Source organism: Papio anubis, unplaced genomic scaffold (assembly GCF_008728515.1).
Source record: "Papio anubis isolate 15944 unplaced genomic scaffold, Panubis1.0 scaffold865, whole genome shotgun sequence".
Classification (NCBI taxonomy): Eukaryota; Metazoa; Chordata; class Mammalia; order Primates; family Cercopithecidae; genus Papio; species Papio anubis.
Window position 1 is genome coordinate 7,528 of NW_022168881.1, and position 26,012 is coordinate 33,539.

A 26,012-nucleotide genomic window follows, 5' to 3' on the forward strand; every position below is an offset into this window, starting at 1 on the left:
AATGTTTAAGTTATTATCTATAGAACAGTTAAGATGAACTATAATCTTGTAACAGTGTCTGCATGATTATATAATAATAACCAAAAAACTATGAAGAAGTGAGTCAGAGAGCAAACTAACCGAAAGCTGTCTGCTGAATGTACTGCGCCTGGTTTACTTTTATATCTTCCCCTCCCTTTATCCTTGATGAATTCAACAAAGTCTACAGGAATAGTGTCATCTTGAAACTCTCTAAATCATTCCTGATGGTAGTAAGAATCAACATATAAATGTTCTATCATAAAAGAACCTTTAAAATATACTAAGTAAAATAGGCCAGTCATAAAGGATCACATATTGTATGATTCCATGTATTAAAAAATGGCCAGAACAGGCAAATCTATAGAGATAGAAATTCAATTAGCATTTGTCCAAGATAGGACAAATGCAAAAATTAGGGGTAGGGGGTAAAAGGATAAAGAGTATAGGTTTTAGTTTTAGGAGATAAGAGTTTTCTAAAACTGACTGTTATGGTAGATGCACAATTCTGTGAATATACTATGACACATTAAATTTTACGCAATAAGTGATAATTTGTATGGTATCTGAATTATATTTCAACAAATTTACAGAAGTTTTTGAACCATGTTTAGCTATTTTATCTTTAGTTCTGTGTCAAAGACCCTGCAGGAACATGAACCTTTCACTGCTACTCTTATGGACAGTCTTCTAAAATATATTACATGAGTCAGGTGATGTGTTCATCCAAGATCACTGATATTAGCTGAATTATAGCACTTAAAAATATGAAAAGGAAAATAAACCCAATTGTATAAACAGGTCTTCTACCTTTTATTTGTCTCCTTGTTATCCACGTGCTCAGACTGCTAATATAATGTGTTTACTTTGACGTGTAAAAGTTACATTTTAACTTCTTGACTGATTTATACTTGGATGTCACTATGAGAAATGACAGAACGGAGCAGCAACTGGAAAACAAGCATTGCATTGCATCAGGATGTCTATGAAATGGACCTCAGCTCTTCTGCTGATACAGCTGAGCTGTTACTTGAGCTCTGGGAGTTGTGGAAAGGTGCTGGTGTGGCCCACAGAATTCAGCCATTGGATGAATATAAAGACAATCCTGGATGAGCTGGTCCAGAGAGGTCATGAAGTGACTGTACTGGCATATTCACCTTCCATTCTTCCTGGTCCCAACAACCCATCCGCTCTTAAATTTGAAATTTGTCCTACATCTTTAACTGAAACTGAGTTTGAGGATAGCGTCACGCAACTGGTTAAGAGATGGTCAGACATTCCAAAAGACACATTTTGGCCACATTTTTTACAAGTACAAGAAATGATGTGGACATATGGTGACATGATTAGAAAGTTCTGTAAAGATGTGGTTTCTAATACGAAACTTATGAAGAAACTACAGGAGTCAAGATTTGATGTTGTTCTTGCAGATGCTATTTCCCCCTGTGGTGAGCTGCTGGCTGAGCTACTTAAAATACCCTTTGTGTACAGCCTCCGCTTCTCTCCTGGCTACGCGATTGAAAAGCATGGTGGAGGATTTCTCTTCCCTCCTTCCTACGTACCTGTTGTTATGTCAGAATTTAGTGATCAAATGAGTTTCATGGAGAGAGTAAAAAATATGATTTATATGATTTATTTTGACTTTTGGTTTCAAGTATGGGACACGAAGAAGTGGGATCAGTTTTACAGTGAAGTTCTAGGTAAGTAATTTTTTCATTTGGTAGCATGGAGATCTAACTTTCTTGTACCTTTGAAGCTGAGCTTGTATAAAGCCATAAAGTCAGGGAAGTGGGAGCTTTTTGCAAGTGAATTTATCAAATGAAAGAAAAAGATTATCAAACTCACAAACACTATAGAAAAGGTAAATCATAGAATCTGTTAAAACACTGTGGCCATTAACCATACAGAACACTCCAGGAAGTCATAAACCTGTAAATTAGTGCACCTTAGATTTCTTTAAGCAATCACACATCTGTTGTATTATAATTTTTTGTCTTAAAAAAAGTCAGACTCATCAAGAAATATCTTGCTGGATGTATACTGGTAGACTGAGTAGTTACACATTTTTCTAGAACTATCTGTTTAACATTACAGAAATTGTTTTTATCTTGTATACCTGTCTCCTTATTTAGTAATTGCAATATGTACCCATGTTACCAGGAGGTTTCCTCCACAGTTGAGAGAAATAATGTCTCCATTTCAGAAACAGAAACCAATGCATGTAATTTGAAGTTTCCAATGCTTCTATTCTCCTTCACTTAAGGATAGAAACTATTCATTTTAAGGCCAGTCATCTTGTCAAAGTGTGAACATTAAGTTGTAACTGTACATATCCTTTGCCTACTTTTTGATGGGGTTGTTTGTTTTTTTCTTGTAAATTTGTTTGAGTTCTTTGTAGGTTCTGAATATTAGCCCTTTGTCAGATGAGTAGATTGCAAAAATTTTCTCCCATTCTGTAGGTTGCCTGTTCACTCTGATGGTAGTTTCTTTTGCTGTGCAGAAGCTCTTTAGTTTAATTAGATCCCATTTGTCCATTTTGGCTTTTGTTGCCGTTGCTTTTGGTGTTTTAGACATGAAGTCCTTGCCCATGCCTATGTCCTGAATGGTATTACCTAGGTTTTCTTCTAGGGTTTTTATGGTATTAGGTCTAACATTTAAGTCTCTAATTCATCTTGAATTAATTTTCGTATAAGGAGTAAGGAAAAGATCCAGTTTCAGCTTTCTACTTATGGCTAGCCAATTTTCCCAGCACCATTTATTAAACAGGGAATCCTTTCCCCATTTCCTGTTAAAAAAAAAAAAAAAGTCAAAATTGACAAATGGGATCTCATTAAACTAAAGAGCTTCTGCACAGCAAAAGAAGCAACCATCAGAGTGAACAGGCAACCTACAGAATGCGAGAAAAGTTTTGCAATCTACTCATCTGACAAAGGGCTAATATCCAGAACCTACAAAGAACTCAAACAAATTTACAAGAAAAAAAACAAACAACCCCATCAAAAAGTGGGCAAAAGATATGAACAGACATTTCTCAAAAGAAGACATGCATACAGCCAACAGACACATGAAAAAATGCTCATCATCACTGGCCATCAGAGATATGCAAATCAAAACCACAATGAGATACCATCTCACACCAGTTAGAATGGCAATCATTAAAATGTCAGGAAACAACAGGTGCTGGAGAGGATGTGGAGAAATAGGAACACTTTTACACTGTTGGGGGGATTGTAAACTAGATCAACCATTATGGAAAACAGTATGGCAATTCCTCAAAGATCTAGAACTAGAAGTACTATATGACCCAGCCATCTCATTACTGGGTATATATCCAAAGGATTATAAATCATGCTGCTATAAAGGCACATGCACATGTATGTTCATTGTGGTACAGTTCACAATAGCAAAGACTTGGAATCAACCCAAATGTCCATCAGTGACAGACTGGATTAAGAAAATGTGGCACATACACACCATGGAATACTATGCAGCCATGTAAAAGGATGAGTTTGTGTCCTTTGTAGGGACATGGATGCAGCTGGAAACCATCATTCTCAGCAAAGTATCGCAAGAACAGAAAACCAAACACCGCATGTTCTCATTCATAGGTGGGAACTGAACAATGAGATCACTTGGACTCGGGAAGGGGAACATCAGACACTGGGGCCTATTATGGGGAGAGGGGAGGGGGGAGGGGGGAGGGATTGCACTAGGAGTTATACCTGATGTAAATGACGTCATGGGTGCTGATGAGTTGATGGGTGCAACACACCAATATGGCTGAAGTATACATATGTAACAAACCTGCACGTTGTGCACATGTACCCTAGAACTTAAAGTATAGTAATAATTTTTAAAAAGTTATAACTGTATAGTTTTTTGAAACTATGCATCTTTAAAATATGAGCCAAATTAATATTGAACACACATTTCTATTTTAATAATTTCTCAAAGCTTTCTAGCCATAATTTGCAAATATATTTACTTACAAACTAATATTGTTAAGATCTTAGCATGAATCAAAAGCAATAGCAGGTACAAGGATTTCAGTCATAATTTCAAAATAATCAACAGTTCACTTGAAGATTCAAAGATAAAACGACTAGATTAATGAATTACGGAAATGAGACTATTTCTTAGAAAATTATTTTCATGAGTACTGTAGAATTCATTGATAATGGAGCTCCAAGAGTGACTTTTATGTATATTTGTTACTATGAAGGTTTAAAAAATAAAGAAATGGAGATTAATTCTCCATGGCTTGTTTATGGTTGTGAATATACTGATGTGACATAAGGGATGTAATTTTCCCTCATGATCCTCTCACCACTTTATCTTTCTTGTAAATACACAGGGGCAAAATATATAATACATAATAATTAAATTATGCCTATATATGAATATATGTATATATATTTCAAAGCACAAACACTTCACTTGCATTTTTGCCTACATTATTCTAACTTCTTTCAGAAAATTACCTAATGATCTGTGTCATCTACCTTTTCTTGTTTTATTTTCCCATTAGGAAGACCTACTACATTATTCGAGACAGTGGCAAAAGCTGAAATATGGCTTATTCGAAACTACTGGGATTTTCAATTTCCTCACCCACTCTTACCACATGTTAAGTTAGTTGGAGGACTCCACTGCAAACCTGCCAAACCCCTACCTAAGGTAAACTATTACTGTTTGTTTGTCTGCTTTGAATTTTCAGTGCAAATGGTTCCACATTCATTCAGAGTGTTTGACTTAGACTGGAAGAAACATGGGTAGTGGGAAGGTAAAGCACATACCAATTAAAAACTCACATACATGTTGATACCGTCACAAGTTTGTGAATTTCATCATTATTACAGATAAAGAGGGACACTAAGAAGACTTTGACAATAGGGTGGGTAAATTAAAGCTTTGATTATGCTACACATAAGAAGGTACTAGCTGTTCATTAAAAGAATATTTATAACGAGATTAGCACACAGCACAGGTAAGTGTGTTGGACACAGTTTCTGTCCCAACACACCTTATATTTACTTTGAAAGATACAATATATGCAAGTAATAGAAACTGTGCAAAAACTATTATCTCCAGGGAAAAACCAATGCTAAGGAAGCATCCAGTGTAGATAATAGAGTATCCTGGAGTCACTGATATTAATAATTTAGATGAGAGCTGAACAATATGCGGGAATAGATGAAACAAAGAGAGAAAAAAGCATAAAAAGAAAAGCAGGCAAAATGTTCAGGGCAGTTCTCAAGACTCAAAGTTTAGTTTGCAAGGGAGATACTGAGTAAGAATCAGATGACGCTGACAGAGCCAGATACTCCTTAGGAACTGAAATATGTATTAAGCACATTCAGGAACTACTAAAAAGAGTTAAGAAAAGAAAATATGTGATAAGATTATATTTTAAAAAATATTCCAAGATGTTCAATGAATTAAATTGCAGAAGGGCCAGACTGGGAAGATCCGACCGTTCAGAAAATTTTGTATGAATTCAGGTAGCAGATGATGGAAAAGTGAACTAGAAAGTGGATAGAATTAATTATGCCTACTTTTGCAGTAATAGTGCTAACCTCATATTGTGTTGTGTGGAAAAAAGTTAATACAAATAAACCACTTAAAATGTCTCTGGCATATAGTTAGTGATTCAGAAATGTTATTAATTTTGCAATTATGGCTGTTGTTGTTATTACGAATACTACTAATTACTTAACATGTGTAAGTCACTTGAGATATCATTTCACATTTAATAGAAACTAATTATTCAGTGTTTCAAGATTGCATTCTCTAACAAGTCCTACCTGTCTTCTATATGACAGTTACCTTGTGGACTTGATTAAAAGAAGACATGTCAGTTCTGACAGTAAGATGAACGAGCTGAAATTGTAAAATTCTACCATAAATGATAAGGATCTTCACCAGTATTCTAACTTATAAGAGAATAATTCCTTAAGAACATAAATGTGTTATTCTAATACTATTTGAAGCAAGACCCGGTGTTCACTTGATTTTATTCAAATATTTAAATCATTCTGCATTGAGATTCCAGAGGTTTACATTTTAGCATAAACATATCCTATTAGAGCAGGTGTTTTCTGCCTTAAAACAAGCAACTCAGTAAAGCTTCCTGGGGTAACTTGTGTCTCAACATCATAGCTGCCTGATAGAGAAGCACAGAAAAAATGAACAATGCATGTATAATAAATACCCAATAATTTCTACCACTTGTATCTGAATAGTGCCCTTAGTTTACAATAACAAAAGAAATCTGTCATCATGTAACGTTATAATCTTTATGAAGAAACATAAGAACCTCATATACTTTAAATTGATATCACAGTTCTAAGAAGTAGGTAGAAAGTAAGCATTGTTTATCACATTATTATGTAATCTCTTAAGAGATCATTTTTTTCTACCTCCTTATTAGCAGCAACATGGTGCTGATATTTTATTCCATAGTTAAAATTTAATATCTATGTTGAATTCAAATTGTATGGGCTTTATATCGGTAACTTTCTAAAGAGATAAAAGCTGAGGTGAGATATTGAAAATTCTGTGCCACCGTATCCTACTCTTGAAAGATTTCCCCACTCACATTAAGGGAAACCGATAGTGCCAGTAGGAGGAGCAAGAAAGTAGGAGGTGTAGAAGGATAAGAAAAAGGATGACTAGTAGTACAACAGTGATAATTACTAGTACTAGCTGTCGTTAATTACTTATACTAGCTGTTGTTATTAACTTGAAGAAAGCTTTGAATGCAAGTCAATGGTTGTGAAACCCATTTTCTAATTGTTTATTATGCAAAATAATTGTAAACCCAAGTTGCTTTCTATTCAATTAAATATTAGATTCTCAGATAATTTACATATATTTTAATAGAAAAGGACACTTGGCAAATGTATCAAGTGTTAAAAATGCATATAGCCATTGGTTTTATAAGAAATTTACATGAATTCATACAGAGAAAAAAAATCAAGATATACATATTTAATATTTATGGAAAATATTCATAAAATATACACTGGAAGTAATCAAACATCTTAGATGAAGGAATAATTAAAACCTTATATTAGATGCATACTGTAACATTATAATAATTTTATCAACACAATATTCAATTACAGTCAGCTATAATATAAGTAAAGCGAGGTAGAAAATAATAAATATTACAAGATGACACTTTTTTGTAGGAGGAAAAGCACATACAATAAGAACAAAATTGTCTAAGTAAATGTCACAAGTGTACATTGAGCTATAAAAATAGAACAAAAGCCATGTTGAAAACATACATAGTTTACCATGATAACATCTCTAGACAGAAATTTTATTTAAAAATTTATTTTCTTTTTAGAACTTTTAATACTTTTATAAAATTCCTTACATAAATGGTGTTTTTTTTTTTTAAGTTGTCACAGAATGGGAAACAATTAGTCCACATCAATAATGAATCTTTAAACCGTGGTTATATTTTTTTAACACTGGGTGGATGAAGAAAGCTCTGAGCATCAAGCCACTGAGACAAAACACTGAACATAAGTTACATCAAATGTGGCTACAGGTCACTGCAATCACACACAATACCTGGGTATCCCGTGTATTACCTGGAATAGTACTACAATAACTCTGATATCATTAACACTAATTTCTTAAGATTAGAAGTCATATTTTAAAAAATACTCAGCCATATGTGGTCTGCAAATAAACATTTGGATTTTTATTCTTTGTTTTGTAAAGAACACTTAAGAGAAAGTTTTACCCCAATGATTACATCTGAAATTATTTAACTTTAAAAATTCGCATAGATTGGGGAACACAAGTCAGAATGATTCTCAATAAATTCCAGTCAATACATATTCACCAAGATTTGTATGTGGTGTGAGTGAGCTACTCAAGAAGGTGACCAAATCTCCTCTGCAGAAAGGCCTGGCAGTCTCTTCCATACTGGTGCAAATGCTGCTGCCTCTGAGACACAGCAAAGAGATGATGAGAGTTCCTCACATGCAGTTAAAGATAGCACATCAATTTAACAGTGTGATTTCAGGGTGATAGGTGCTCCACCTAAACAATCAGCTGAAAACTATGATCATTCAAGTATCTAACTATATACTGTACAATTCTGTATTATAAATGAGACTCTTAGAATTAATTCATAGAAACTCCAAACCACAATAGCATACTCCAGCATGTCAGTGATTCTTAACCACCACTTTTTACAGTTACTTTTTTTTTCTTTTTTGAAAAACGACTGGAAAACTCTGACAAACTTTAAGTGACGTGTAAAGGATTATAGTAAGATAAATGTAGATTTACATAATCCCAGCTGTGAGTAACTTTTCCTCAGTGCTCAGAGTCAGGGAAGTCAACCACTAATGACTTCCAGCTAAAATAATTCTGTAGAAAACCTGCGTAAAATAAACATATGTGATTTAGCAGAACAACAATATAGCATTAAAGCCAAGTGGTGCCTCTTTAAGGAGCCTACATTAGTACTTATAATATTATAAATGAAGAGTTCGGGTATCTCCTCAAATACTGTGTAATAGCTCTATTTCATCTCTCTCTTTCACACACACACACACACACACACACACACACACATATTTACACAAATACTCTTAACAGAGGCAACCAATCTCATAGTATACATCGTGCAAAAAAAACTGAATAATCGAGTCAGTCAAAAAATATCCTTTATTACAATTATTCCTGATAGTAGTTGATTTTCTCTTTTTAGTTTGTATACCAATTGTTTCACAGTGCTTGCTGTGCTGATAATCTACTTTGATGGAACACGTTCTTTTCTTCACAGGAAATGGAAGAGTTTGTCCAGAGCTCTGGAGACAATGGTATTGTGGTGTTTTCTCTGGGGTCGATGATCAGTAACATGTCAGAAGAAAGGGCCAACGTAATTGCATCAGCCCTTGCCAAGATCCCACAAAAGGTTAGATAAAATGCCTTAATGTTGCGAAAAACTGATGAAAGAGACTGTTACAGTTTGTAAAGAATCCAATTGTAGAAACTTCCTGCCTATAAATTCAGCTGTTGGGAAAGCACTAGTTATCTCAGATATTAATTCAAAATCAATAATATATATGGAAGATACTAAAATAATACAGAGGATGTTTTTCATTGGTAATTAATTTGGCATTAATATTGTGATCAGGAATAAATATAATTAAGAGTTGCAGCTAAAGTTTTGGTATTATCATGATATTGGGGTCAGGTAAGAGCTATCATCAAATTCTGCCCCTGTGATTTGATCCTGTTGTTTAAGATTCCCTGAGGGCACTGTACACCCTACAGACGATTGAAAACATTACATTTTAGTAACTTCACTAGAACAATAACAACAGCAGGTATTTTAAAAGTCTGACATGAATCATGCAGTTTAGTGTTGTCATATTACCAAGCCTCATGTACTTCCGGTACAATTTGGAGTTGGCCTATTTGCGTGATGTTCAGAGTACTATTCAGACAAAGGACGGCCTAGGTTGTCAGACAACTAATATAAGGACCCACATAGCCAGGCAAATTTGGAGAAGAGAAAAAGCAGCCTGCCTTGCTGGACCAGACCCAGCCAATGTCTGAAGCAGGAAGATGAAAGAGAAAGGGTGGAGATGGATCCTGCTCTGAGGGTGGACCCTGTGTAGCATAATATGTGGTCCCACAAGGACGTTGCACTGTGAGATTAACAACTCCTCCCAATGGAGGAAGCGGAAGGAAATATAGGAAGGACTCAAGCAGAAGGAAGCCAGGCAGGGGATCAGGTTCAGATGCCGCCTCCATAGAACATAGTAGGAACATATTTTCTTTTATATAGAATAAAATGTGTATTTGTCAAGTACTTTTTAATTCCCTGTCTGACATAGCCTTCTTGTAATGGCCTATGCTAATATTTTGCCAAAATCTCGAAGTTATTTTAACATGGATATAACAAATAGAACTTAAACACTGTAAATTATTTTTTGATTTATAAGGATTCCTTGGGGGTTCCAAAATTAGTAAAATAAACATTAAAATGTCTTGGCTATAGCAGAACATATTAATCACTGTTGTCAAAATTTTGTAGCACATTATCTAAGTGTTAGCAATCAGTTGACCAAAATTCAGCAAAATACAATTTTGAATTTATTTAAGAGTTGTATTTTTATTCGTGGTACCAATAGGTTCCTCATTTCTATGTTGAAAAATATGCAAAATTAGCAATACTGAGAATACTGTGAATTTGTGTCAAAAGCTATCACTTGAAATTTTTCTTGGAAGTAGTGCTTAGTAATTTGTAATTTCAAAGAAGTTATACGTGCTACCTTTGCAGCATTAATTGACTTCTTCCAGGTAGCTTATTTTATATACTTGCATTTTTATCAATCAAAGACATCAAATTCTATTAAAATAACTTACAGAAAAGTAGATATAAGTGAACTACTTCCCATATTACTCAAAAAAATGAATACATTATGTTAAATTTGGTAGATGAAAACTCATAAAATACATAACACAAAATAAGCATATAGGTCATTAGTAAGTTGTTACAGATTTTTCACACTAGAATGATGACTACCTAAAATTTTCAATGTATATAATTATTAAAATTGTTTATCTTTTTAAAATTAAATTCCATTTGTTAACTTTTAATTTCATGGTAAATGGGGATGTTTGTTATATAGGTAAATTTATGCCTTGGGGATTTGTTGTACAAACTGTTTTGTCACGCAAGTAGTAAGACTAGTTCTTTATAGTTATTTTTCCTGATCCTTTCTCTCCTCTCAACCCCCACCCTCCAATAAGGTCCAGCGTATGTTGTTCCTCTCTATATGTTCATGCGTTCTCATCTTTTAGCTTCCACCTATGAGTGAGGGCATGCAGTATTTGGATTTCTGTTCCTGTGTTTGTTTGCGAAGTATAATGGTCTGCAGTTCACTTATGTTCCTGCAAAAGATATGAACTTGTTCCTGTTTTTGGCTACATGATATTTCACTGTGTACATATACCACATTTTCTTTATCCAATCCATCGTTGAAAGTCATTTAGATTGATTTCATGTCTTTGCTAGGATGAATAGTGCTGTAATGAACATACATGTGCATGTTCTAATTTATACTCCTTTGGATACATACCTAGTAATGGGATTGCTGGGTTGAATAGTATTTCTGCCTCTAGGATTTTGAGGAATCGCCACCCTGTCTTCCACGATGGTTGAACTTACACACCCTCCTACAGAGTATAAGCATTTCTTTTTCTATACAACATCGCCGGCATCTGTTATTTTTTGAGTTTTTAATAATGGCCATTCTGACTGATGTGAGATGGTATCTCTCTGTGGTTTTGACCAGTGATGTTAAGCTTTTTTTCATATAGAGGTTTGCCCCATATAGGTTTTCTTTTGAAAAATGTAACAACTTTTTTGAATACTTGAATTTTCATTGATAATCTTATTTGTCTAAGCTACTATTTTGAAAAAACATGATTTACTTATATACCTAACTATAAAAATAAGGAAATGAAATGTGAATATTCCATTTACATCAGTCTGAGTAGTTCTTGTTACTTAACATCCCTTGTTCTCATTGTTAATCTCTTTAGAGTTATAACATTCTATAAGTTTTGAGCTCCTCTCATGGAATAAGATATTTTCTTCACTGTAACAGGTTCTGTGGAGATTTGATGGGAATAAACCAGATACCTTAGGACTCAATACTCAGCTGTACAAGTGGCTACCCCAGAATGATCTTCTTGGTAAGTCTCTGGAGAACAAATATTGAATATATTAGTAACAGATTATTAGAGTATTGTAGTCATCATGAAACAAGCCTATTGATCATTTGAGCTATGGAAAACTTAAAATAAAATGAAACTTCTGTATATTTATTTCTTTTCCAGTCCTAGGGTGAAAAGAATAAAACAATAATTGTTGGCATTTTATGATAGGCACCCACATTCTTTATGATCAGGGTATCTTTATTTCAGGTGTTATTTCCTCTCACAAAATTTTTCTGGCACTTCCTGGGTTGTCTTCCTTTCTCATATTTCTACAACTTTACTTTCCTCTTCTGTAGGGTTATTTCAAATGTCACTAAAAATAACAACTCTTCTGCTACCACCATGGACACTGCATTTTCTGTAGGATTAAATCCCTAATCTTAATCAAAAAGTGTTGACACATTTCATAATGAAGTGTGACCTGTCCTTCCTCAATTCTAGCACCACCACCACCTCACTGCCTGCTGCCTTGCACACCCCACATATCACACTCCATGACTGTACTTAAGGGAACACATTCCGACCAAACAAGGTGGCTCACACCTGTAATCCTAACACTTTGGGAGGCTGACATGGGCGGATTGACTGAGCTCAGGAGTTCAAGACCATCCTAGGCAACATGGTGAAACTCAGTCTCCATTAAAATACCAAAAATTAACCGGGCATGGCAGTTTGACCCTGTAGTCCCAGCTACTCAGAAGGCTGAGTAGGAGAATTGCTTGAACGCAGGAGATGGAGGTTGCAGTGAGCCAAGATTGCACCACTGCTCTGCACCCTGGCGACAGAGGGAGATTCTGTCTCCATTAAAACAAAACAAAACAAAAAACAAGAACACATTCTTACATGCCCATCCCTTTTCTGTGCTTTTTCCTTTTTGCACATTGTGTTTCCTTATCTAAATTGCACTTTTTTGTTAGTCCAACTGCTAATCTTGTATTATTTTTTTGGTCTGAAGTTGAACACACTACATAGCCTTCACTTACATCTCCAGCAGAAGTAGGTACTCCTTCCTCTGAAGTCTGAAAACAATTTTATTTCAGTTCAGTGTGTTATCTAGGAAACACTGCCACATTCAGATTCTTCTATCATGCATTTCTCATTTTATTCCTATGAATAATTTTGCTAAAATTCATCCAATCCTAGGTCATCCAAAAACCAGAGCTTTTATAACTCATGGTGGAGCCAATGGCATCTACGAGGCGATCTACCATGGAATTCCCATGGTGGGCGTTCCATTGTTTGCAGATCAGCTTGATAACATTGCACACATGAAGGCCAAGGGCGCAGCTGTTAGTCTGGACTTCAACACAATGTCGAGTACAGACTTACTCCATGCACTGAAAACTGTAATTAATGACCCTTTGTGAGTATCACTTTTTCTTTACTCGGTGGTATTTATAGATAGGTTCTCTTGTCAATAGTGAGTAAGGCTCTTATCCTTTTTATAAGAGACTGATTTTGAAAGAATTTAAATGATTTAAACAATCTGAAATCTGCTTTTATTTTTGAGTTGTTATTTAAAAATTTTATTTGAACCACATACATTTAATGAATAACCAATTATTGAAATAATTTTCTACACAAAAAAATTTAAAGTAATATACATAATAAGACATTTTAAAATAATTTGACATAATCAATCCACAATAGAAAGGAAGGATAAACTTGAAATCATAGAATAAAATATTTTAACTCAATATCTAAAATGCCTCAAAGTATATCTTTTTCTCACTAAAAAATTTATTTTTACTATCGTTATTGTAACAGATTTGATAATTTAACTTCCATAGCATAAAACCCACCTACTTAAAGTATAAAATCCTAATGTATTTAGTACGCTTACAGTCATGAAGCCATCACTATTATATAATTTTAGAACATTTTGATCAACATAAAAGAAACCATAATGGTATAGAAGTCACTTCCCATGACCCCTTAGCCCTAGGCTAACACCAATTTGCTTTCCTTCTCTGTCGATTATTCTATCTACATATTTCATACAAATTGAATCATACAACTTATGATGTTTCTTTCATCAATTACAATTTTTGTTGTTTTTTATGGTTTTTGACTTTATTTATGTTGTGTGTATTAACATTTCATTTCTTTTTACAGCAACATATTTTATAATATGGGTATGCCACATTTTATTTGTCTCTATCATGATCTGAGAGATAGGTAAATTGGTGTTTTCATTTCACAATAATGTTTAAGATGATCTTACCTTTTTGAACTGTCTCACGTAGCGTGTGTACATTTATTTTATGTGTTTTATACATAAATATGTATTTTAGAAGCCATAAATGTGTTTTAAGATTCTAGGCCTCAAATAATTTAAAAATAAACACAAAAAATAGAGGAAATCCTAGGTATTCTATCATAGTGTGGCCAGGAAAAGCCTCTCTTATCAGTAACATTTAGAGGATTGCCTCAAAAAGAGATAGAAGCATGCCTTGGGTTGTTGCAAGAAAGAATACTCCAACCGTGGGTAGAGGGGACACAATGTGTAAGGTGCTAAGATAGGAGCTTAAAGAAAAATATAAGGCCAACGTCCACAGAAGACCTAGTGTGTATGGGAAAGTTTCTGGAGGAGAGCTTACTAGTGTCTGATATTGGAGGATCCTGAGGACCAAATAATTTTTTGGATTTTATTCTTGATATGATGAAAGTTCAGGCAAAAGTCTTAATCAAGGCAGTGTCATAATCTGACTTTTATTTCAAAAAAAAAAATCATTCTTGCTACTGGGTGAGAAACAGTAGGACACAAAAGATTAGAATAGAAGCAGAGCTCCTGGCTATGAGGCATTTCACCCATATAACACAATTCATCTTTAGAAACTTAAGGATGATAATTCTCAATTTGTATTTTAACTATATATCTTTCTCCACTTAAAATGGCTCATGATGTTGAGCATGATTTTATATGCCTGTTTGAGACCTAGAGTAGTGTAATTGTATATTTCATAAGACAAAGGATAAATGCCTAAGCGATGAGTACCCTTTTCTTCATGATGTGATTATTTCACATTGCAGCCTGTATCAGAACATCTCATGTACCTCATGAATATATACACCTACTATGTACTCAAAGAAACTAAACATTAAAAGAAATAAAATTGCTCATATGTTCTCCACCTCAAATAATTAACTTTCTCACCTGAACTTCCATTTTTACTTTAAAAATATTTGTCAATTATGAAATCCAATTTAAAATCCAAACTTTCTATGATGACTCAAGTTAAAATACACAAATTCTATGTCAATTCTATTACATTTACTTTGAATCATATGATACTTGAAAAACCTTTCATTGACGATATGCTCAGGCAAATTAGGTTACTTTTTTTTTTTTTTTTTTTTTTGAGAGGGGTCTCACTCTGTCACCAGGCTGGAGTCGAGTGCAGTGGTGTGATCTTGGCTCACTGCAACCTCCTCATCTTGGGTTCAAGTGATCCTCCTGTCTCAGCCTCCCAAGTAGCTGGGACTACAGGTGTGTGCCACCATGCCTGGGTAATTTTTTTTTTTTTTTAAACTAGAGACAGGGTTACACCGTGTTAGCCAGGGTGGTCTTGATCTCCTGACCTTGTGATCCACCTTCCTCGGACTCCCAAATTACTGGGATACAGGTGTGAGCCATCACGCCCTGCCTAATCAACTTTCCTTTTTTAATTATTTTTTAAATTTATTATTATTATTATACTTTAAGTTCTAGGGTACATGTCAATGTTGATACCTTTGTGTTTATCATTTAGATATAAAGAGAATGCTATGAAATTATCAAGCATTCATCATGATCAACCAGTGAAGCCCCTGGATCGAGCAGTCTTCTGGATTGAATTTGTCATGCGCCATAAAGGAGCCAAACACCTTCGGGTTGCTGCCTACGACCTCACCTGGTTCCAGTACCACTCTTTGGATGTGATTGGATTCCTGCTGGCCTGTGTGGCAACTGTGATTTTCATCATCACAAAATGTCTGGTTTGTGTCTGGAAGTTTGTTAGAACAGGAAAGAAGGGAAAAATAGATTAATTATGTCTGAGGTTGGAAGCTGCAAAATCCGATAAATGAGACTCCTTCAGTTTATTACAACAAGAAGAGGTCGTGATACAAGATTCCTTTCTTCTTGTCATAAAACATCTTTCAAAATTTACCTTTTCAAGTCTAAATTTCTTTTTTAGAGATTTAGTACCTATTTAACTATTAGAAATATTTCACTTTAAGGAGGAAAACATTACAGAAAATAAAAATGATATAAAGTCATATGAACTTATATTGAAATTTATTGAGCTTATATTGAAATTTATTGTTTTACTTCACAGTTTATATGAAAAAATGTACTAAACATAATTACATATCACAAACTGTACATGGAAACAAGAACATTAAGAAGTGCACTGACAGTATCAATATTGTTTTGCACATACTCAGCATATTTTGGATTCATTTCATGCAGGATTGTTTCGTTTTAACTGTCTCTTAGGAAACTATTAAATAATTAGATTGTATAAAAAGTCTCTCTCTTCCTCTTGATATTTTGAGATGAGTGGTGCTGCTTGGCTTTTATTGTGAATCCAGCTTCAGCGTCACTTTTTTTCCTTAAAGGTGTGATAAAAATGCTTACTATTTTAGAGCTTCAGTCATTTCCCAGTGGAAAGTATGTGGAATTAGAAATACAGCTACTCATACCTGGTTTCTACTACAAAATAAACTAATTTCACAATGTGTTTGGTTTTTTGAGCCAATTCTATTTTTCTGGTCATTTAAAAACATTCATCTGTTTTTTTATTTTTATTTTTTAGTTATTTCAATAGTTTTTGGGTGACAGTTGGTTTTTCGTTACATGGATAAGCTCTTCAGTGGTGATTTTTCAGATTTTGGTGCACCCATTACTCAAGCAATATACACTGTACCCAATGTGTAGTGTTTTATCCCTCAGTCCCCTCCTACACTTCCTTCTGAGTTCTGAGAGTCCATTATATCATTCTTATGCCTTTGTGTCCTAATAGCTTCGGTCCCACTTATAAGTGAGAGCATACAGTGTTTGATTTTATATTCCTGAATTAATTCTCTTAGAATAATGGTGTCCAACTGCATCCAGGTTTATTTTGTTTCTTTTGATGGCTGAGTAGTATTCATATATATGTGTGTGTGTGTGTGTGTGTGTGTGTGTATGTGTGTGTGTGTTTGTGTGTATTCATCCCCCAATGAGGGGATAAAGTAAAGGTGATACACACACACACACACACACACACTCATATATATATACACACAATATATACATAGTATATATATATGTATGTGTATACAAACACACACATATTTGTGTGTGTGTGTGTGTGTATATATATGTCACATTTTCTTTATCCACCCATTGGTTGATGGGAATCTAGGCTGGTTCCACAGTTTTGCAATTGTGAATTGTGCTGCTATAAACATGTGTGTATATGGGTTTTTTCATATAATGACTTATTTTCCTCTGGATAGATATCCAGCAGTGGAATTGCTGGATCAAATGACAGTTCTACTTTTAGTTATTTAAGGGATATCCATATTGTTTGCCATAGTGGTTGTACTAGTTTGTATTCCCATCAGCACTCTAAATGTGTTCTCTTATTAGCACCATGCCAACATCTATTATTTTTGGATTTTTAAACTATGGACATTCGCCATTTGTATATCTTCTTTTGAAAATTATCTACTCATGTTCTTAGGTCACTTTTTGAGGGATTACTAGTTTTTCTCTTGCTGATTTGCGTAAGTACTTGGTAAATTGTGGATATTAGTCTTTTGTGGGATGTGCAGTTTGTGAAGATTTTCTCTAACTCTGTGAGTTGCCTGTTTGCTTTGCTGATTATTTCTTTTGCTGTTCAGAAGCTTTTTAGTGTAATTAAGCTCCATCTATTTATCTTTGCTTTTGTTGTCTTTGCTTTTGGGTTCCTGGTCATGAAGTCTTTGCCTAAGCCAATGTCTAGAATAGTTTTTCCAATGTTCTTGTCTCCAATTTTTACACTTCCAGGTCTTAGATTTAATTATATGATTCATCTTGTGTTGATCTCCATACAAGGTGAGAGATGAATATCCAGTTTCATTCTTCTACATATGGCTTGTGAATTATCCCAGCACCATTTGTTGAATAGGGTGTCCTTTCCCCACCTTATGTTCTTGTTTGCTTTGTCAAAGACTAGTTGGCTCTAAGTATTTAGTTTCATTTCTGAATTCTCTGGTCTGTTTCATTGGTCTACATGCCTGCTTTTATACCAGTACCATGCTGTTTTGTTAACTATAGGCTTGTAGTATAGTTTGAAGTAGGGTAATGTGACACCTCCAGATTTTTTTTTCTTAGTCTTGCTTTGACTATGTGGACATCAAAGCTGAGAATCAAATCAAAACCTCCACTGCTATTACAACATCTGCAATAATAATAATAAAATAAAATACTTAGAAATATACCTAACCAAGAAGGTGAAAGTTCTCCCCAAAGAAGATCACAAAACTCTTCTGATATAAATCATAGATGTTGCAAACAAATGGAAACACATCCCATGTTCATTGATGGCCTGAATAAATATTGTGAATATGATCATACTGCCAAATACAATCTATAAATTCATTGCATTTTCCACTAAAATACCATCATCATTATTCACAGAACTAAAAAAAAAAAAAAAAAAAATTCTAAATTTTATATGTGTTCTATTCTCATTTTTGACCTTTGATGACAAATGTAAGTTCTTATTTTTTGGTTGTTATAATATAGGAATTTTATTAAAAAGGGATTAAGTGTATTGTTAATCTTGCTAAACTTACATGTACATATACATGTCTATTTATTTTAAAATGAGAAACTGCATCACTTAGTTACCTAATAGATATGTGGTGAAATTCAATGTGTTTATTGATGACAGTTTGAAATAATAATTATTATTCCACATACTATACTTCAAATAGTCATGTCAAATTTTTCTCTTTTTCCAAGGGTCTTTAGATCCATTTCCTCTCCAAATATAAAATAGAAACACGAAATCCTTTAGCATGACAAAAGTGTGCAAAGTATGCAATGACTTTACAAATGTTGTGCAAAACGGCTAAATCAAGCCATAAACCTTCTTTAATGTACACATCAGGGAAACACTTTATGATAAATGTGGTCCAGATGGACAGAAACCTAGTTGTCTTTGTTGGTAAGAATCATTACTATTTACTAATTATCACACAAGTGTTCTCCAGCCTAGGGAATGATTTAAATATAAATTTATATATATATACATATATATATAATTACATATGTATATATTTTATATATGTTTATATAAATCATGACTATACACACACACACAGTATAGCATTGATACTAGAGAAATTATAAGAAGAGTTTGTAACAGAATATTTCATACAAATCATCCAAGAACTGATACATATACAAAGAAACACAGAACTAATACAGTGCCAAAGGTTAATAATGTTGTTTTATCATGCTTATAAACCTGTGTTTATTTACATTAAACTTATCCTACAACACATGTAACAATAGATTGGTATTCATTGTTTAGTGACAACTACAGAACAACAACCAAAAAAGACAAACGATCTAATATAAAAGTTACTGAAAGTATGAATAGATAATTCAAAGTAAAAATGGCAAATAACATATAAAAGATGATAAAGTTACTGATGCTCCAATAAATAGAAATAATGCCAATAAATTATTGCTATAAAAATCCCAAATAGAAGAGTCAGCATAACATGGTTGTTAAAAGCTGGCAGTTTGAATTCAGGTCACGTTGATTCAAATCTCCGAGAAACCACTACATAATGATGTGTGTTGGACAAGGTATTTAACCTTATTTCCCTCAGCTTTTTCATCAATGAAATGGCACTGGTGGTCACAGTATTATCTACCTCATGGGGTTGCTGAAAGAAGGAATTCAATAACATTGCAAAGCACTAGAAACATTTTTGTATACATCAGGATAAAATTTGAACTCATAATTAAACAAATCAAAAAATTTCCACAACAATTTTACTGTTGATAATATTGCATAGTACATGCCAGGCATGGTGGCTCATATCTGTAATCCCAGCCCTTTGGGAGGCCAAGGTGGATGGATCATGAGCTCAAGAGATCGAGACCATCCTGGCCAACATAGTGAAACCCTGTCTGTACTAAAAATATAAAAACTAGCTGGGCATAGTGGAGTGTGCCTGTAGTCCCAGGTACTTGGGAGGCTGAGGCAACAGAATCGCTTGAATCCCAGGAGCCAGAGGTTGCAGTGAACTGAGGTCACTGCACTCCAGCCTGCTGACAGAGTGAGACTCTGTCTCAAAAAAAAAAAAGCATAGTATATTTCAAAAACATGATGTGTTTGTAATGTAAATTATAAAAATGACAATTTACTATTTACTATTTCAAACATGTGGGAATTAAATTTATAGCATAAAACAATGGCTAACAAACTTTGGTCTTTTAGTCAAATCTGGCCATCCACTTGTGATTTTCTTTTTAAACAATTGATTAAATTTTTTTCAAAAAGTAAACATTTTAATCATTTAATGTGTACTATCCATTGGCAGTTAATACATTTGCAATATTTTGCCACTACCACCACTATCTAGATTCAAAGTATTTTTTCACTTCAAAAGGAAGCTTTATACCCATTAGACAGTCATCTCGCATTCTCCCATCCTCCATCTCCTGCAACCTGGCATTATCTGTTGGCATCGTTCTATAGCCTAGTAGATAATACTTTTTTAAAGGCAAATAGGTACACAACTTCAACAAAAGTGTTTTATTTTACCTTATTTTTACATCTCTTATTTGTTCATAAATGAAAATTCTGTGACGTATTATAATAAGTTTTAATTTCCTAATTAAATATATTCAGCAGTGTTGTGATTTATATTGTTATAATTTCTGTCGAATTTTGTATTGAAGTCTGTCTCATGAGAATTGCAGTAAACCAAGACCCTGGAAAGCTCTGATGGAGGTGAGGAAGTGGGATTCAGACATGTGTGTTAGGTAAAACACAATGAAATGAGAAACCCAAACCAAAATGCATAAAATAGAAGAAATGTGTTACTCACAGTTCTTAGAGATGTTAGAGATAATGACAGAAAACTGAAAGTTCGGAAGTGGCAGAGTGCTCAACCAGCCTCCTGGGAGTAGTAGAGAGAATCCCTGTGCAGGGGGCTGTGGGGGTACTTTGCTTAAGGTCTATGGGCATTATTTGCTAGTCTTGTCTGCAGGAGTTTTGGAGTGGCTATCTTAAGAAAACACACATGAAGGGGGAAAATTACTATTTGATTCTGGTATCGATCATTAGGTTATCTTAGGGTAATCAGCTCTGTGGTATGTTGCATTTCTAGGTCAGTGGGATGAGAAACAAGTGGACTACACAAGGAAGAGAAGTTTTCACAAAGCCAAAAGTGACAGGCTATGACTAGCCCTTAAACAACTCAAGTTTAGCCTAAAAATGGATGCTGCAGCAGTGACTATATTCAACAAATGTATGACAAGAAGCTAGAAAAGGAATTAATCTGGCAGAACCCAGGAGACAGCCCAAACACAGTGAGTGCTCCAACTGTGAAAATGGGAAAGGGAGATCATCCGCCTTGGAACACACACCCTTACTGGGAAACAAAGTTTCAGACCACATGAATTGACCTGATCTGAAGCTGAGTAAATTGGAGAGCTGAGTGAAATACAAGGGTACAGTAGCAGTGGGAAAAGCCCCGTGGATTCTCTGGGTTTCCAGGGAAGCCATTTCTATCTTTGTGGAATCTCTGAGTTTCTGGGAAAGCCATTTCTGTCTTGTCTCACAGGGGTCCTTGGGGAGGGTTGCCAGAGGAACTGGGAAAAGACCACAGGGAGAAGGAAATCTGCAGCTGAACTTTGCAACAATTCCAACAGAATGCAAAGTCTCCTGGTCAGAACTCCAGAGAGTGTGTGAATTGGTGTGTAGACTCAACAGGTGGGGAGGTGTGAAAGCCCTGCTTGCTTTCTCAGCTGTGAGGCTGGTAGCCTGGAGCAAGTTCTCAGCCCTGCTCACTCATTGACTGGAAATAAACTTGGTGCTGTTGGGAAGTGCATGGTGATAGTGAGACTGGCCTTTTGAGTTGCATGGGTGCGGTGTGAGGCCTGTAACTGTCAGCTTTCTTCCACTTTCCTGACAACTTGCATGACACAGCAGAGTCAGCCATAATCCTTCTGGGATTATAACTCTATTGACCTGGGAACCACAGCCCCATCCCCCACAGCAGTTGCTACATCAAAAGAACACCCTATGGGACAAAATAATCTGAGTAGCAGCCTTGAGCCCCAGATCTTCCATCTGATGTAGCCTACCCAAAAGAGAAGAAACCAGAAAAACAATATGACAATATGACAAAACAAGATTCTTTACCACCCCCCAAAATCACACTAACTCACCAGCAATGGATATAAACCAAAAAGAAATCCCACCTGCTGTATTAGTGTGGCCTGGAAGTGAGACATGGAGTTAAAGGAGATTATTTTGGAGGTTTACAATTTAATGACTGCCCTGCAGGGTTTCACACCTGCATGGGGCCTGTAGTCTCTTTGTTTTGGCAATTTTCTCCCTTTTGGAACAGGAGCATTTATGCAATGGAAGTACTCTAATGACATCTTGAAATTAACTAAATTGTTTTTAATTTTACATGCTTATAAGTGGAAGTGCCTTATTTTGTCTCAGATGAGACTTTGGACTGTTGACTTTTGAGTTAATGCTGAAATGAGTTAAGACTGAGGGTTGTTTAGAAGGCATGATGGTATTTTGTAATATGAGAAGAACATGAGATTTGGGAGGGGAACATGAGATATGGGAGGGGGCAGGCGCAGACTATTACGGTTTGGATTTTTGTTCCCACCCAAAATGCATGTCGAATTAAAGGAGGGGCCTGGTGGGAGGTGATTGGATCATGGGAGATGATTTCTCCCTTGCTGATCCCATGATAGTGAATAAGTTCTCATGAGATATAACAGTTAAAAACTGTGTGGCTCTTACCCTTTCACTCCCACTTTCCTGACACCATGAGAAGATGGTTCTAGTTTCTCTTTTGCTTTCTGTCATGATTGTAAGTTTCCTGCGGCCTCCCAGTCATGCTTCCTGTTAAGCTTGCACTACTGTGAGTCAATTAAACCTTCTTCCTTCATAAGTTATACAGTCTCAAGTAGTTCTTTAAAGCAGTGTGAAAACAGGGTAATACAAAGAGTATCTATAGAAAGAAAAAAAAAAGCTAATGGCACACTTAACAGAGAAAGCCTAAGTGATATTTTTTTTCTAAGGTAAAGAACAGGAGAAAGAAGTCAACTCTTCACTTTTATTCAAAATTGATTTGGAGCTTTTTGGCAACACTATGTCAAAAACATGAAATAAATCAAATCCATATTGGAAAGGAAAACAATAAAACTGTCTTTATTGGTATATGGCACGATCTTATATAGAGAACATCTTTATGAATCCACTATAAAAATATTTGCTCAAAAAAAACAAAAATTTTAAGACATAAGATCAATATATAAGAATTATTTGTATTTCCACATAATTGCAATAATGCAATAAACTATTCTATATGATATTAAGAATACAATTTTACATACAATACCATCAGAAAGAATAAAATACTTCGGATAAGTTTAACAAAAGAAATACAAAATGTAAATTTTGAAAATTACTAAAATTTGTGGAAATAAATTAATTATCTAAATGAATGAAAACACATCTCATATTCCTCATTTGAAAAACATTATAGTAGCATTGCCTTTATTTGCCAACTTGATACATAGATTGAACCTATCGAGACCCTATCAAGGCCCTATCAAGACTTCAGTTGGTTTTTCAGCATACACTGACAAGCTGATTCTAAAATTCATATAGAAATATAAGAAATCTAAATATAATGAATGTAATCTTGGAAAAAAGGAACAAAACTAGAAAACATATAACAAATCTACATTAATCAAGATGGTATGGTACAGGTATACAGTGAGACATACGCACCATTTGAATAGACTTCGGAATCCAAAAATACAGCCACACATAGGGTCAACTGGTTTTTGACAAGAATGTCATTGTATAGACAATGATGAAAGTATAACCTCTTTAACAAATGCCAATGAGCAAACTGATTGTTTATATGCAACAGAATGAAATTGAACTTCTTCCCTCAAACCATATACAAAAATGAACTCAAACTATATCAAAACCTAAACATAAAACTATAACTATAAACATTTTAGCAGAAAGAATACAAGTATAACTTTGTAATCTTGAATGTGTCAAGGTTTTTAGATATGACACCAAAAACAGAAGAAATAAAATCAAAATTGATAAATTGGACTACATCAAAATCAAACTTTTACACATCAAATAACACTATCAATACAGTCAAGAGAGAAACTGGAGATTTGAGAATATATTTGCAAGTTACATATCTTATAGGTGATTTTTATGAAACATCTGTAAAGAAATCTTACAGGTCAATTATAAAGAGACAAATAACCTAATCAAAAATGTGCAAAATACCTAAACAGAAATTTTACGGAGGTATATGTAAATGTACAATAAGAACATAAAAAATGTTCGACATCATTATGCTCAATATTATTATAGAAAAATGTAATTCAAAACTAAAATGAGATGTCACTTCCCCCTCACTAGCATGACTATTATCAAAAGGACAAATAATTGAAAATGTTGGCAAAGATGTGAAGTAATTGGAGTCCTCACACACTGTTCACATGAGTGAAAAATATTTCAAGCCCTTTGATGCAACTTGCCAGTTTATCAAAGGTTAAACACAGAGTTACCATCGGACTCAGGAATTCCGCCTCTAGTAATACATGCAAGAGAAATGAAAACATGTCCACACAAAATTAATACATGAGTGTTAAGAAACAATATATTCGTTGTAGCCAAAATTGGATGAAAAACTAGAGTTTATCACTGATGAATGCATAAAGCAAATGTGATATATCCATATTGCAGAACATTATTGGGCCATAAAAATAATACAGTCTTGACACATGCTATGCCATGGATGACTCTTTCTAAAACACTATGCTAATTACAGATGCCAAAAACAAAAGATCACATATTGTATAATTGCCTTAATATGAAAATCCCAAAATAGGCCAATGTATAGAGACAGAAGACAGAAAGTAGGTTAGCAGTTGCCTAGATTGGAGTACAAGAAATAGCTAAGGAAACTGTTTCTTTTTTGTTTTTCTCTTTTTCTTTCTTTCTTTTTTTTTTTTTTTTGGAGATGGAGTCACCCTGTCACCCAGACTGGAGTGCAATAGCGTGATCTTGGCTCATTGCAACCTCCGCCTCCCAGGTTCAAGCAATTCTCCTGCTTCCACCTCCCAAGTAGCTGGGATTGCAGGCGAGTGCTGCCATGCCTGGCTAATTTTTTGTATCTTTAGTAGAGACGGGGTTTCACCATGTTGGCCAGGCTGGTCTCTAACTCGTGACCTCATGATCTGCCCACCTCGGCCTCTCAAAGTGCTGGGATTACAGATGTGAGCCACCGTACCTGATGGGATAGTATTTCTTTTATGGTTGAGAACATGCTCTAAATCTTATTGTTCTGGTCGTTCCACAATTCTCTAAATATATGACGAACTATTTAATTGTAGAGGCTTTTGGTTTTTTTTTTTTTTTTTTTTGAGACAGGGTCTCGCTCTGTCACACAGGCTAAAGCGCAGTGGCACAATCTCTGCTTATTGCAGACTAGCCCTCCTGGGATCAAGGAATCCTCAGCTTCCCAAGTAGCTGGGACTACAGCCGCTCACCACCATACATGGCTAATTTTTTTTTTTTTTTTTTTTTTTTTTTTTTTTTTTCTGTAGAAACAGGATTACACCATGTTTCCCAGGCTGCTTTTGAACCCCTGGGGTCAAGTAATCTGCCTGCCTTAGCTTCCCAAAGTACTGAGACTATGGGCATGAACCACCGTGCCCCTCCATTGAATTGTCACTTTCAATATGTAAATTGTAATTATATATGTATAATAATACATACATAATATGTAAATTGTATGTGTACAATTTTTTTACACACAAAATGAATCAAACCATGATATCTAATAAATGTTGATTCAGCTGTATAATTACTTTATTTCCAGTTCCGTGTAAAGAAGACTGCAAGCAAGGAAGTCGCACACTTGCCACTGGGCTTGCCACTTAAAATCCTCTTACATGACTTAGGTTTCTA

The 26,012-nt window shown here is 34.7% G+C and overlaps 1 protein-coding gene across 2 annotated transcripts; it reads left to right on the forward strand.

Annotated features, from left to right (window-relative positions):
• The first annotated feature begins 931 nt into the window (after positions 1 to 931).
• Positions 932 to 16,505, forward strand: LOC101019271 (UDP-glucuronosyltransferase 2B30). 2 transcript variants are annotated; one of them, XM_031662693.1, is made up of 6 exons: positions 932 to 1,718; positions 4,547 to 4,695; positions 8,831 to 8,962; positions 11,670 to 11,757; positions 12,925 to 13,144; positions 15,534 to 16,505. In XM_031662693.1, exons 1-6 carry the CDS (start codon positions 998 to 1,000, stop codon positions 15,808 to 15,810), a joined length of 1,587 nt encoding a protein of 528 aa, XP_031518553.1. In that variant the 5' UTR covers positions 932 to 997; the 3' UTR covers positions 15,811 to 16,505. The 2 variants fall into 2 exon arrangements, with proteins under 2 accessions (XP_031518553.1, XP_031518554.1); XM_031662694.1 differs by lacking the exon at positions 12,925 to 13,144.
• Positions 16,506 to 26,012: the final 9,507 nt, after the last annotated feature.